Source organism: Protopterus annectens, chromosome 1.part1 (genome assembly GCF_019279795.1).
Source record: "Protopterus annectens isolate FY-2018-M chromosome 1.part1, PAN1.0, whole genome shotgun sequence".
Lineage (NCBI taxonomy): Eukaryota > Metazoa > Chordata > Ceratodontiformes > Protopteridae > Protopterus > Protopterus annectens.
The window spans coordinates 1,130,243,685-1,130,259,791 of NC_056726.1; the positions used below are offsets into that span (position 1 = coordinate 1,130,243,685).

Below are 16,107 nucleotides of genomic sequence, written 5' to 3' on the forward strand. Positions count from 1 at the left end.
TTGTCTAATGCTTTGTTGTCATGTGGTCTGCTGTTGATATATATATTCATATATTATATATCTATAAATATATATATATATATATATATATATATATATATATATACATATATATATGTGGACATTAGCACACATAAATCTACATGATGGAATGCATGTCCTATACTGCTGAATGCCTGTGCTGGATGATCTGTACGTGATAACCTCAGATGTATGTATATCTGTCATGGCTTAGTGGTGAAGCACATCATCTATGGTGCGCAGGGTCCTGGTTTTGAGCCATGTAGAGTTGTTTTGTTGCTGTGAAGAATAAGGGACATTGACTACGGTGATAGTAAGGCACTTTTAACCAGTTGTGTGTGGGTCTGCGACAGTTGTGCAAGCAGTGGTTATTTTTGTGGAGGCTCAGTATGGGTCACGTAACTAAGCATTATAAGACAATACTATGCAAACGAGGTGTAAAATAGTGAATCCTATTTATCCCCAGGGTGTGATACAGGTCCCAAGAGTGTATGTGTATAGATAGCCGGGTGCAGGACTCAAATATAGGTGAAAGCATGGGGGGGTGTCAGGCATACTGTCGATTGGAGCCCTGTGTCTCGGGATTGCTCCTGGCTTAGCGCCTAAGCTAGGGTGTGTCCATACCTGCCTAGTGCAATGGGAGGGACAACAGCAGTAGGAGAGTAGTCAAGGTGAAGAAGATGGGCAAAAAGGTGATAGTAATCACAATCAGCAGATTACTGTCCCAGCAGACCAGCCCTGCACACACTACATGTACATGTGTGTAGGTCCTACATTCCTGTCATTTATCCATGTTTGTAGGCATTGCAATTGGTGGACATGTGTGATGACATACATGACACATGGACTGTTGTATGATATGATAGTTGTCATGGGTAACCAGTACAGAGGGAATGTTAACTCAGTCAACACTGATATCACACCTTATGTACTGTTAGCATTGAACAGCCATGGACCTACCTTCCATGTGCATGTGTGTAATTGCTGTAGCCACCTGTCTGCATGAAGGACAGCAACAGCTATGCTATATACATATGTGTTGTGTGTGTGTGTGTGTGTGTGTGTGTGTGTGTGTGTGTGTGTGGCATGTACATATCCACGGCAGGTACATGTATGTCATATCCAAACATGAGGGTGTTTACTGGTGTACAGCAACAGTCATTTGTTACTGTTGCATATGACCCAAGGCCTTGTTATGTGTACAGCCGACTTGGTTACAAACAGTGGTATCATTGCATTGCATAACACTTGATGCAACTGTGTCAATACATGGGTAGTCTGCACAGTTGATGTAGAGCTAGGTACAGTCCACTGGTCATGGGTCACATGGTGTTGTACTATTATATGTTCTACCACATGTATGGATGTGTGTTGCTGGTCCAAGGACATGGTGATGTCTGATGGCTACATCCTAGAATGTGGCTTTTGACACTGTGATCTGCACCTGACACATCTGTGATGCCTTTGAGGGTGTACTGGTCAGTACATGTGTGTGGCCCTCATGTATGGGGACACCACCACCTGAGCGGTCCGTACCTGTGTATATATGGCCCACATATCTGTATCCGAGGTATACGGTGGTAGTGCTATTGTGCACAACTGAGCCTTCAGCCAGGTGTTCCTCACTGCACTGATGTCAGTATTTCCCATTGTTGGATCTACATTGGGCAGCTGTGATTACAAATGCTGCACATCTAGCACTGTTTAGCATACACATACAATGTAGTTGCCCTCTAGGTGTCAGGGTTTTAACCTGGTCTCAGGACATTAGACTATGAATGGCACTATATGGGCGAAGTAGCCACTCCTGGCAGGACATCACCACGGGTGGTAGTAGTTTGCCAGGTTTAGATTGGTACATCTAAGGTGACGGACAGCAGCAGACGTTGTGTAGAAGACCGGTGTCAGATATATGTAGTGCAGCGTTCCTGCTAACAATGACAACTATCGACACCGGTGTCCATTACAATGTGTTGTTCACGTCTAACTGTAATAGCATGGCCACTGTGCCCTTCCGTGTTTAGAATCAAAGTGCATACAAAACAGCCCTGTGCTACTAAGTGTGTGAACATGCCCAGTATAACGTTGTGTAGATGGACACACAGTGCATTCCAAATGGCCGTGTGCTACTTAGTGTGTGAGCATGCCCAGTGACACCTTGTGTCGGTTATGTGCCTCTATGTGTATGGGCACGGCCATTGTAACCCTGTATAGTGATAGTAGTCATCCAGTCAACAGATGACCATACCCCACTTCAGGATGGATTCCTACATTGAACACACAGGTTCACAGGTATGTACATCATAACTGACGGCATCCATGTCAATGCACGCATTCCTAGAAGGTCATATTGACAGTCTTGAAAGGTGTAGTGTCTGTGGCGCGGCTCGTATCTATGTAGTATTGTAATAGTGGTCCATAGATAGGCAGTTGTCCTGATCCCACCACTGGCATGTGTTTGTCTCTGTCTGCCTGGGGACAGAAATATGCTTTTAGACTGCTCACACTCCATACAATCCCTATCGCCGTCTTTGCCAATGCTGATGATGTCACCCACCTAGAAGTACACCTCTGGGAGTGTTGTATCCCAGTAATCTCGGTAGCGCATTCTGTAACTGCATAATGCTGTAGTGTGATAAGGTAGTTAGGTCAGTATTCTAATCCCAGCCATGCCATGTGTGTGTATGTGTCTCCGTCTGCCTGGGGACAGAAATATGCTTTTAGACTGCTCACACTCCATACAATCCCTATGGCCGTCTTTGCCAATGCTGATGATGTCCCCATCTAGAAGTAGACCTCTGGGAGTGTTGCGTCCCAGTAATCTCGGTAGTGCATTCTGTAACTGCATAATGCTGTAGTGTGATAAGGTAGTTAGGTTGGTGTTCTAATCCCAGCCAAGTGTGTGTGTGTGTGTGTGTGTGTGTGTGTGTGTGTGTGTGTGTGTGTGTGTGTGTGTGTCTCCATCTGCCAGGGGACAGAAATATGCTTTTAGACTGCTCACACTCCATACAATCCCTATTGCCGTCTTTGCCAATGCTGATGATGTCACCCACCTATAAATACACCTCTGGGAGTGTTGTGTCTCAGTAATCTCGGTAGCGCATACTGTAATTGTGTAATGCTGTAGTGTGATAAGGTAGTTAGGTCGGTGTTCTAATCCCAGCCATGCCAACTGTGTACGTGTTTCTCCATCTGCCTGAGGACAGAATAATGCTTTTTAGACTGCTCACACTACATACAATCCCTATCACCAACTTTGCCATTGCTGATGATGTCACCCACCTAGAAGTACACCTCTGGGAGTGCTGTGTCCCAGTAATCTCAGTAGCATGTTCTGTAACTGCATAATGCTGTAGTGTGATAGAATAGACAGTTAGGTGTTCTATTCCAAGGCATGACAGGTGTGTGTGTTTGGCAGTTATATCCTATGTGTTGGTGTCTGTGAGTGGCTAGCTACTGGATGTGTTGAGGAGCGTGTTTTGTTATTTTCCTATATAGTGGCCATAGATGTCACAATTGGCCAAGAGACTGGGTTGGCAAGACATACACATTCATTCGGCAATAGGTCTGGTGAGTAATGTCAGCAGCCCTAATCTTACCCTTACTACAGTCTAAACCCGTGTGACGCACAGAAACACACGCCTTGATATTAACACCAGTACATAATGCAGGAGGAGCATGTGGTTTCCTTTTCATTCTTGTCTAATGCTTTGTTGTCATGTGGTCTGCTGTTGATATATATAGTCTATATTATATATATATATATATATATATATATATATATATATATATATATATATATATATATATATATACATTAGCACACATAAATCTACATGATGGAATACATGTCCTATACTGTTGAATGCCTGTGCTGGATGATCTGTACGTGATAACCTCAGATGTATGTATGTCTGTCATGACTTAGTGGTAAAGCACATCGTCTATGGTGTGCAGGGTCCTGGTTTTGAGCCATGCAGAGGCCGGTTGTTTTGTTGCTGTGAAGAATAAGGGACATTGACTACGGTGATAGTAAGACACTTTTAACCAGTTGTGTGTGGGTCTGCGCGACAGTAAGCAGTGGTTATTTTTGTGGAGGCTCAGTATGGGTCACGTAACTAAGCATTATAAGACAATACTATGCAAACGAGGTGTAAAATAGTGAATCCCGTTTATCACCAGGGTGTGATACAGGTCCCAAGAGTGTATGTGTATAGATAGCCGGGTGCAGGACTCAAATATAGGTGAAAGCATGGGGGGGTGTCAGGCATACTGTACGTAGATTGGAGCCCTGTGTCTCGGGATTGCTCCTGGCTTAGCACGCCTAAGCTAGGGGTGTGTCCATACCTGCCTAGTGCAATGGGAGGGACAACAGCAGTAGGAGAGTAGTCAAGGTGAAGAAGATGGGCAAAAAGGTGATAGTAATCACAATCAGCAGATTACTGTCCCAGCAGACCAGCCCTGCCCAGAACACTACGATAAAGTGAGCAAGCACCATCCTCTAGGGTTTTTCCACACTCTGCATCATCAGTGTATACATGTGGGGAAATTTCACCAAACAATCCAATGAAATGAGAAGGGCTGCAGCAGGCAACAAAGACCAACAAGTGCAGGAAGCTGAGGGTGTCGAGGATGTGAATGCTGCCGGACAACCCTCAGTGAGGAGACAGAGAAGACTGTACAAACCCAGGGTAACCTACCAGGGGCTACATGAGCTGGAGATTGTCGAGCACTATGGGGTGGACAGAGACCTCCTACAGCAGATTGTTGAGCTGTGCCGGCCACACCTGACACATCAAACAGGCCGAGGAGAACACATCCCAGTGGATACCAAGGTATGTGTAGGCCTAGGTATACTAGCCACAGGTACCTCCCAAAGCACAACTGGGGATATCATGGGGATCTCACAGTCATCTGATTCCAGGGTATTCTACCAGTTCCTGGATGCCATGTCACCACATGCCAGTGAGCATCTACATTTCCTCAACACACGTGAGGTGTTGACCAGCAATATGTGTCTCTTCCACCAAATGGTAGACTACCCTGGAGTAGTGGGTGCTATAGCCTACATGCATGTATGCATCAAAGCACCACCCGGTGAGCATGGTAGGGCCTACATTAACCGAAGGGGCATCCCCTCCATCAACTGCCAGGTCGTATGCGATGCCCAGGGAATTATACTAAATGTGTGTGCCAGCTACCCTGGAAGCTATGATGATTCTGATATATGGCATCTGACGCAGCTGTACCACAGCTTTGCCAATATGGACATCCCTTATGGTCACCTAGTGGGGGATGCTGGGTACCCACTGAAGCCGTGGCTGATGACACCCATCAGAAATGCACACACACCTGAACAACTACGCCATAATGAGGCACACGCACAGGCCAGACATATAATAGAGCGTGTGTTTGGGATGCTCAGGTCACAGTTCTGGTGTCTGGACACATCCGGTGGAGCCTTGCATTATTCACCAGCTACATGCACCCAAATTGTTATGGTATGTGCTATGCTGCACAATATGATCCTGCGGAAACAGCTGCAGCAGGAACAGCATGAGGCAGGGCCACACAGCCCCCCACCAATGCCAAGGCCTGTACAGGCACAGAGTGACTCAGAGGAGGAACAACCTGAGCTGGACCTAGTAGGTGGAAGGAGGCGTGCCCAGTATGACCTGGCCTTGGCAAAGAGGCAACGCATAGCATATGCACTGACACAGTAGGTACCCAGGGAATGTCACCCTCTCTGACTTGCACAGACAGTAAAAGGGATGCCAAGCATGACACTACCTGTGCTCAGCCATGTATAGGAAGTGCACTATGTGCATCCAACATAGGCAGCCCTCCAGCACCATCCTCAGGTCTGGCACACCCTCAAGGTAAGTCAATCTACCTACCAATTGGCAGTTGTATTAGAATGTGTTGTTACCTGTAGCTATGGTATGGATGTGAGCATGCAAGGGAATTTAGTGGCCGAATGTTAAGGCAGCAGACAGTAGATATCCATAGTGGTACCATGACATCTGTAGCACATACCGGGGTCACCATAGTTGCCAGTAGTACACAGGGTGTCATAACCCACTGCAGGTAATGGGCTGAGCATCATGGGTGTCCATACAGCCCACACAAGTCTCAACCAGCTGGACAGGTGTAGACCAACACAGACAAATGCTGTACTATGGCCTCAGAATATGGCCAATGGATGACCCCCCCCACAGACCCACACAGACAGACTACAGCAGGCAAGGCAGTTGGATGTAGGTTGTGAAGGCTAGGACATCTGAAACTAATATGTTGGTAATTAAAGCTAAGATCTGGAGTACACTGGTATGCCTCTAGCCAGCAAAATAGGTAGGTCTACACACTGAAATGGAGTACCTGACATACCAGTACTGTAGTAGCAAAAGTGTACAAGTGTTAGGTGTGCCCCCTTCCAACGTACACATATAGCAACAGTCAGGTGCGCTCCCGCCCCCGGTGCTGTGTAGGAATGTGGATACAGTCGGATGTCCCACCATGCTGTGCAGAAATATAGCAACATTCAATGCCACATGACCGATGGATACCCTGCAGACACAGCATGCCACCTGTCAGTGTACAACGCAGAGGTCGGCTCCACAGTACTGACTACCTGGACATGTAACACATGCGATACAGTTGACCATACTGGGCATGCTCAAACACATGAAGGTATGACGGCAATGTCAGTCGACAACATGTGGAATGGTCATACTGGGCATGCTCACACATGTAAACACAAGACGACCGGGTCTGCAAACACCAGTGGTCCGGACATATCTGCCGGTACATTGCTATACTGTTGGATGACTGTGCTGTATGGTACGTGTGTGGTACTGTCTATTGTCTGTATATTTGCCATGGTGTATTGGTAATTCACATTAGCTGTGTGCGCAGGGTGTTGCTACCAACACTTGCAAAGGACGGTTATTTATTTGCAGCCACAACAAGCCCATTGTATACTTAGTGAGTAAGGCACATTGAAGCAGTTAGGAGCGGTTGTGTGTGGGTTTGCATGGTGTTAAGCACTGCTGACCTCTGGTTACAACTTCTTACACTTTGTTAAACTCCACATTTCTTTACCAGTGCAATACTCACATACTGGTAGCCAAACATGCTTACACCCACTCGCCCCCTCACTTGCACATGCACCGATACTAGTGCTTACATGTTTCACTCATGCTGGATGGGCGCGATCCCTTGTGATGCCTATTACATCGGACTACATAACTACATTATCGGGTATGGCTGACCATTAGGCAACAGCATGGCATTCGACTGTATGGAATCGGCAGCCTGTCCAGTGAGTTAATCATATTATATGCGTGTTCCTCATACAATCTGCTCCCATTTGGCTGATACATGGGAACCAATACTTGGCAATGCAGACAAGTAAATATGTTTTGGGACCCACATCCGTCTGCCGGGTCATGCTACCGCATACCTATTGTAGGTTTGCCACCTTTTAAATTGGCCGAGGTGAGACTTTAGGATTAACACCTGTCCCACTTTGCATGGGATAGTCCCTCCTTAGGCGTTTGTGTCATGTGAAAATAATCAAGACATAGCAAATGTCCAGATTACAGGACAATATTATATTTTACATTTCTCTAATAGTTTCATATTACAGTTATTGTATATATGACACTTCTGTATGTTATATGAAGTAGCATAAGCAACTGGACTGCTACTAGACTAAGCTTTTATTTGTGCAAATACATATAGTTCTGTACTATGCATGGCTGCAGGTGTGTTCTGACCTGGTACGTCTGACATTTCTATGGAGCAGGTCCCACTTTGGCCATTTTGAAAGGTGGCAGCCCTATAGGACCTATATGTAGAGATGTCAGATTTGGCAGGGCAACACGTACCCACAGCCAGTAGAAAATAGACTACTTCACCGGTTTGCCTAAATAAAAGGTTATTCTTGTAGCATTATAGTTGCTAATACTGTTTCCTATAACATCTAGGTGTTTTAGATACAACATAATCGTTTTATGCAACCACTACAGACAATATATGTATTTGTTGCCCTAAATCACAGGCTATGTGCCATACTAACATTTATTTTTCAGGACACAAATGGCCAAAGGGGAGTGTCCCTCGCAAAGGTGAACAGGTGGTAACCCCAACCTATTATGCTATCTACCTAAGGTAGTCGGCAGAATAAGCACTTTCCCTCACTAGCAGACCTCACATATGAATGGGGAAGAATGAACATTGAATCAGGGACACTGCATAACACCCTCAGGGACACATTTAGATGATTGGTACTATTAACCTGACACACTGACAGTCCCAGAGCATATGTATTCATACACATTTGTCGAGTTACATGCTGTTTATGACTCATACATGTTGTCAATAATCATTACATGTATTCCGCCACCTGTCCACCTAATTTCACTAGTTCTGGAAGGGTTTAGTTGGGACTGTGTTAGATTCTGATTCGTAATCACAGACGTCCATGATAATCAGGTACAGTTCACTGATATAGTCCCTATGTGTTCCCCCAATGGTTTACAGACTATCCAGTAGATGCGCTCTTAAGGTTTGGGAGGTATGGGCGTCTGCTATACCCACATAGGAATATTAATTATTTCCACGGGGCGGGCCTAATACATTTCTGCAAACCAACACCTGCACACTAAGGCCCATGATTGGATACCCATGATTCCCCTACCTGACACCCCTCTACAGCACTCATCCTTGCTGTGAGCACAGTTGGGGTATGAACACACCCCTACACACTGCCCACTCTCCCCGTGTCGGGACACATGTCGTACGTTTTGTCAACCCATATGTTATCAGACTTGCACAATGTACTGTTCCGTGTACAGCTACATCCTGGTCACATCAATCATCACAGTTTTGCCTAAAAGGGAAATTTTTGGTGTCCCACAAAGGACCCCCGTGATCCATGTTTAACATGTAGACCTTTCAGATCTCTCCCACTGGTAGTTTCCTGCCATTGGTCTGGAAAGCAGCGGTGTATTTACCTTTATTGCGTGTCTGTATGTCTCACGGGCCAAGCTGGGGGGGGTGTGTGTGGGAGGTAGACGTTTGTTTATTGGACCCCCCACTAACATATGCCCGGTCTCAACATATGTAACCCGTAATTGTTGTAATGTAACCTAGGTATGTACATGTGTATGTATATATATATATATATATATATATAATATATTATATATATATATATATAGATATATATATATATATAAATATGTGTATATTATATACATCTGTGTGTCCATTGACCAATACATTCCGGTCATACTCACTTACACATGTATTGGGTTTTATATGCTTCACCAGCATACTATTGCCTTAGTCATTATGACACCAACACTTCACTCCGGTTATCTTGTAATCAGTATTTAGCATGTTATACAGCAGACAGATGTCGCAATATGTTCATGTACGGATTACCGATGGTAACTGGGATGTGATACAGTGTCATTTGACCTGTTCTTCATCTGCACAGCCTATTATTCCAGCTACTGTCTTTGTCTGTGCACATTCATATTATTTCTGTCAATAAATGGACTGCATGTGTTACAGAGAATGTACTTCAACATATAGTTGTCTACATGTACGTATGCATATATGCCTATTACGTACTAGCAGACCTACACGGGGCGGTCCATTGGAACAGGCCCAACCAACCCTGGCACTCCTGGATCCATAATCACATACCCATAGTTCCTCCAACCCACCCATGTTGAGTTTCCACGCGTATCAGCCATTATCCACTTGATATCACAGCCATGACACACCTTTACACATTGCCCTCTCCAGAGCGTTTGGGGCCCTACACACATTTTGTCCCACCTCGTGTATTCACAGGGTGTCCCGCCATTTATATTTTCACATACATGCCTTTGCTGGTGTTATGGATTATGACCATCTGCGGTTTAAAAGTGTGGGTGGTCCCAACATGGACTACAGTCCGTCTGTGTGTAATGTAGATGTAGCAGTTCAATTATGTTATGCCCACTGGTAGAACCCTGCCTGTGGTGTGAATAGCGGTGCTCTGCTCAGTCTTGGGCTGCTTTATCTGATATATGCTGCAAGCACTATATAATACCTTAGTTGCTCTCGATTCCCTTCAAAGCCCTTGTGTATGCTTTATTCTTAAGGCGTTCATTCATCATATATACATATATATATATATATATATATATATATATATATATATATATATATATATATATATATATATATATATATATATATATATATATATATATATATATATTTATATATATATATATTGTCGCTTCACAGTAAGACATTGCCCTGTTCGATTCTCAGCTAGAGCGTCTTCTGTGTGGAGACATGCGTGAATGGGCGTACCTTTGTTGAAGGTTGTGCGCCAGGGCTGGCAGCTCGGCACGTAAAAATCTACTGCCAATCATTAGCGGACGGAGTTCTGCTGTGGAGACCCCTAACTGGAAAAAGCCAAAAGACACAACATATATATATATATATATTTCATGTCTATGGATATATATCTATACACACACACACATATATATATATATATATATATATATATATATATATATATATATATATATATATATATATATATATATATATATATATATATATATATATATATATATATATATATATATATATATATATATATATATATATATATATATATATATATATGTGTGTGTGTGTGTGTGTGTATGATATATATATATATATATATATAAATATATATATCTATATACATATATATATAAATTACATATGTACATAAAAACATACATTTGCTATGCTGGGAGCTGCTTACACCCGCGCAGGCACACTCGAATATGCTTACTGTGAGTTACATATCTTTACTGACGCTTATTTGTGCTTATGTGTGCCTTATTCATTATGACAGTACCACTTTGATTTAAGGAATATGGTTAATGGCCCCATGCAAACACACACGTTCACCTTTACATGTTTAAATGTTGGCTTTACAGCACAGTGACATTCATTCCACAAGGAAAATGATATGTGCTATAGCCTAACTTGAACCAGGAATGCCTTTACGTTAGGCAGATGCTCTAATCACTGCACTATTGGGGTTCTGCTTCATTTATATTTATACCCATGGTTCATAGTTACCCGAACACATGCTTCAACACTTCACTTACACAGCAGGCATCCATTCTCCTGCTGAGAAAACCTCAGTACAACACATGCACCATTCCCTATTCGCTACTGCTCTGGACCCGTGCTGCATGTTTACTCACTCCGAGGATATTCAGAACTCCAAAGTTTATAGTCCTGGCACATACGCGTGTTTTATTGTCTGGGGGTTTGTGGTCGTCCGAGTTTAGGCTTGTCTGACTGGAGACGGGAACAGCCCTGTACCCGTTTGAAAGTCAGAATTAGCATGTAGACAGAGTTAGTCCCAATGTTATCATTCTACGTGTGTTTACAGATGCAGGAGTTTGCCCATCCCTGACCATCTTGATATGTCGGCACTACATAATACCGGGTGGGGGGTTCCGCTGGTATTTCCCTTCACATTCATTACAACTGCTTTATTGTGACCATGTTCATTTATATATATATATATATATATATATACATATCTATATATATCTATATATCATATATATATATATATATATATATATAGAGAGAGAGAGAGAGAGTATATATATATATATATATATATATATATATATATATATATATATATATATATATATATATATATATATATATATATATATATATATATATATATATATATATATTTATATATATATATCTGTCTGTACATACACATACATATACACCTACATACCATTATTCTGGCCATCACATAAAATTTGCGGCCCTTGCATGGTTTGGACCCAGAAACAGACACACCTTAGTTACCGGTGTGACCACTACACCATCCGTGGTACATTCCGCATGGATGGTAGCTAGGATATATGACTTCACTACAGGTATTCAACAGTACTGGCAACAAATGTGACAGTTGGTTTGTGTACATATGTGTACAGACCTCTAAACCACTCAGGGACTAATTTCAACAGTATCAGGGACAAGGCAAGGACAAATCAGGGACAATCACAGACACTTTTAAAATATTAGTACTATTAACTTGAAACATTGACAGAATCAGAGCATATGTATTAATACTTATTTTATGAAGTAAAAGACATCTATTACTCTTAATTATTGTCATTATTCATTCAGTGTAATTCACCACCTTTCCTCCAAAGGTCACTGGTTTTAGGGGGGATTAAGAGGCTGGCCAGTTATTGTGTGAATGCTCTGACCATTGGTAGGGTTGCCACCTTTTCATATGGCCAGGATGGGATATATTCGGGACACACATTAGATTTTACAGGCCAACACATAGCCACGGTCAGTACAATGGATAATACTTTTGTTTTATGCCTAAATGTCAGCTTATTGTTGTAGCAGTTTAGCTGCTTCTTCTTTTTCGTTTACTTGCTTATTCTGTTTCTTGTAACATGTAGGTATGTTACATATGGAAATAACTATTGTATGTGACTATTACATAAGATGTGGGACATAATTATGTCCTACGATTGCAGGATATTTTACATTTATAATGGTTTTTGGTATGGACACAACTGCCCAGAGGGGGACTGTCCCTCACAATGTGGGACAGGTGGTAACCCTGACCATTGGGCTAGACTTAGCTATTGGCAGCGAACTAACACAATGCGTTTGGCTTCCACTTGGTATAACTATCAACACTACAATAGATTATGGGCACGGGGTTTTAAATGTCATTTGTTCGAGGGATGGGGACTCAATATTCAGCTACGTGCATTTGTGTTTGCTTCTTATTTTTGTGTTTGCAAAACTGTCTTGCATGCTTTGCATACATTTCAGTATCCACGGACAGTGAGAGGTGTGATTACTATTGGAGGCAGGCTGTACTATTCAGCATTTTAGGTTGCATGTAAACAGCCGACATGTCCACGCCTCCGTGCAGCATTTCGACACACCCCATGAACTTGCGCACATTTCCTTTGCACGTGGATTTGGCAGCAGCGCTCCTTCATTAATATGCATATGGCACTACTGTGCCATCTCTACAATGCATGGTTGGCCCAAGCCTAACGCCGTCCTTGCGCCGAGCTTCATAAATCCCTGGGAGAGTGTTTTGCTTTCAGGATGCCGACATACATGTTAGTTGGCCAACTGAAAGTATGTATAAATATATAGATTGATAAATGGATAGATATGCATATATAAATATATACATTTTATATAATCCTTGTTGTTTAATCAAATAATGAAACTACATTGTAAATATATTTAAATGTGCTACCACTTTTAATGTCATTTTTTAATGTGTTATTCAGGTACCAAAGTCTGTGTGCAGTGAAACCTGCCATCCAGGATACAGAAAAGTTGTGCAGCAAGGACAGGCAGCTTGTTGCTTTGATTGTATCCCTTGTTCAGATGGAGAGATTTCCAATATATCTGGTATGTAACCATATTCTAAAGAATACATTTCTCATTCAGTATTTTAAATGCAAACATTAAAAGTAATAGTTTTAAATGGTTGCAGCAACTGTCACAGGTATAATCATTTTACTTCCAGATGAAAAGCATTGTTCTCAACATCTCTGATCACTAGTAGTTCTCGTGTCAATGCAGCATCGCATGCAGTGCCTTTACATCACATGTGCAGAAAACTTACTTTCTGTAGCATCTCATACAGTGCCTTTACATCACATGTGGAGAAAACTTCCCTTCTGTAGCATCTCACACAGTGCCTTTACATCACATGTGGAGAAAACTTCCCTTCTGTAGCATCTCATACAGTGCCTTTACATCACATGTGGAGAAAACTTCCCTTCTGTAGCATCTCATACAGTGCCTTTGTATCACATGTGGGGAAAACATACTTTCTGTAGCATCTCACACAGTGCCTTTACATCACATGTGGAGAAAACATACCTTCTGTAGCATCTCACACTGTGCCTTTACATCACATGTGGAGAAAACTTACCTTGTGTAGCATCTCATACAGTGCCTTTACATCACATGTGGAGAAAACTTACCTCACATGTGGAGAAAACCTACCTTCTGTAGCATCTCACACAGTGCCTTTACATCACATGTGGAGAAAACATACCTTCTGTAACATCTCATACAGTGCCTTTACATCACATGTGGAGAAAATATACCTTCTGTAGCATCTCATACAGTGCCTTTACATCACATGTGGAGAAAACCTACCATCTGTAGCATCTCATACAGTGCCTTTACATCACATGTGGAGAAAACTTACCTTCTGTAGCATCTCATACAATGCCTTTACATCACATGTGGAGCAAACTTACCTTCTGTAGCATCTCATACAGTACCTTTACATCACATGTGGAGAAAACATACCTTCTGTAGCATCTCATACAGTGCCTTTACATCACATGTGGAGTAAATTTACCTTCTGTAGCATCTCATATAGTGCCTTTACATCACATGTGGAGAAAACGTACCTTCTGTAGCATCTCATACAGTGCCTTTACATCACATGTGGAGAAAGCCTACCTTCTGTAGCATCTTATACAGTGCCTTTACATCACATGTGGAGAAAACTTACCTTCTGTAGCATCTCATATAGTGCCTTTACATCACATGTGGAGAAAACTTACCTTCTGGAGCATCCCATACAGTGCATTTACATCACATGTGGAGAAAACATACCTTCTGTAGCATCTCATACAGTGCCTTTACATCACATGTGGAAAAAACGCACCTCTGTAGCATCTCATACAGTGCCTTTACATCACATGTGGAGAAAACCTACCTTCTGTAGCATCTCATACAGTGCCTTTACATCACATGTGGAGAAAACTTACCTTCTGTAGCATCTCATACAGTGCGTTTACATCACATGTGGAGCAAACTTACCTTCTGTAGCATCTCATAAAGTGCCTTTACATCACATGTGGAGAAAACCTACCTTCTGTAACATCTTATGCAGTGCCTCTATATCACATGTGGAGAAAACTTAGTTTCACATATTTCCCTGGTCTAAAATTAGTCCATTATTAATCTGTAAATTGTTACAATTAATTTGTGCTGAACGATTTACAATTAAAAATGATAAAAAAAATTAATCCAACCTAAAAAGAGAAGTGAGATGTTATTGACATTTTCTTGTGGCTTATTAACAAGTCATGGTCAGCTAATCAGCAGCATTTTACGATATGATGCAGGTGCTGACATTATTTTAGAATAGTCTGTTATCAGTATTTAGCAGCGCTCTCTTCTCAACCTCTCTTCTCAGTTACTGATAAACACATGAGCAAAATAGATGATAAAAGCTGCCTGCACCATTTTCACTTTAATGATAAGTACTGACGCCATTACACTGGCAAAACAGTAGGTTCTTTTATTTTTTGGGGGTATGCAATTAATTAATTTTTTGTTTGTTCTGTTTTAATGATAAAAACAAGGATAAATTCTGAGTAGCAAGTGGTCTTCAGTGACAGCAGATTAAATGTTAAAGTAAGTGAGCAGTTAGGGAATGTCACACTGGCATGAGGTAACAGTGATTTATTTTTTTTTACTCATTCAAGCCTATAGCACCTTTTTGTATACTTCCAGTTAACACCCATTACACCTTATGGTGTCCAGACCTTTCTTGGGCCTAACTTTTTAAATAAGTGACTTACCATTTGATAATAGGCAGAATTAGAAAGGGCAAGGATTTATTAACAAAATGACACTAAAACTGTTAATCTAGGATGTCCGGCGATCGAAAAGCTTTGATTATGTTATGCTTTTTAAGTTGATTTTTCAGAACATGCTCTGAATGCAAGGATGTGTGTAGGCTGTAAGAGGTGCAACATTCCACACCACATGGGTGCTAATGAAACTAATAGTCAGAGCAACAATGGTGGGGATGACTGCCTTATATGGCTACTGAGAATCACAGTGACACATTAAAGGCTGCCTTCACATGGAAGTCAATATGCTCATTGTGTGTAAGTGGTTATACATTTTTGAATGCTTTATGGACTGCCTGATACAACTATGAAGGTAGATTAT

At 41.9% G+C, this 16,107-nt stretch overlaps 1 protein-coding gene across 1 annotated transcript in view; it reads left to right on the forward strand.

The window, feature by feature from the left end:
- The window catches only part of LOC122815687, a 364,725-nt gene that overhangs the window by 262,830 nt on the left and 85,788 nt on the right, over nucleotides 1–16,107 (forward strand). The window contains exon 7 of the mRNA XM_044088392.1: nucleotides 13,407–13,530. Coding sequence (XP_043944327.1) covers nucleotides 13,407–13,530 — 124 coding nt within the window. The remainder of the gene's footprint in view (nucleotides 1–13,406; nucleotides 13,531–16,107) is intronic.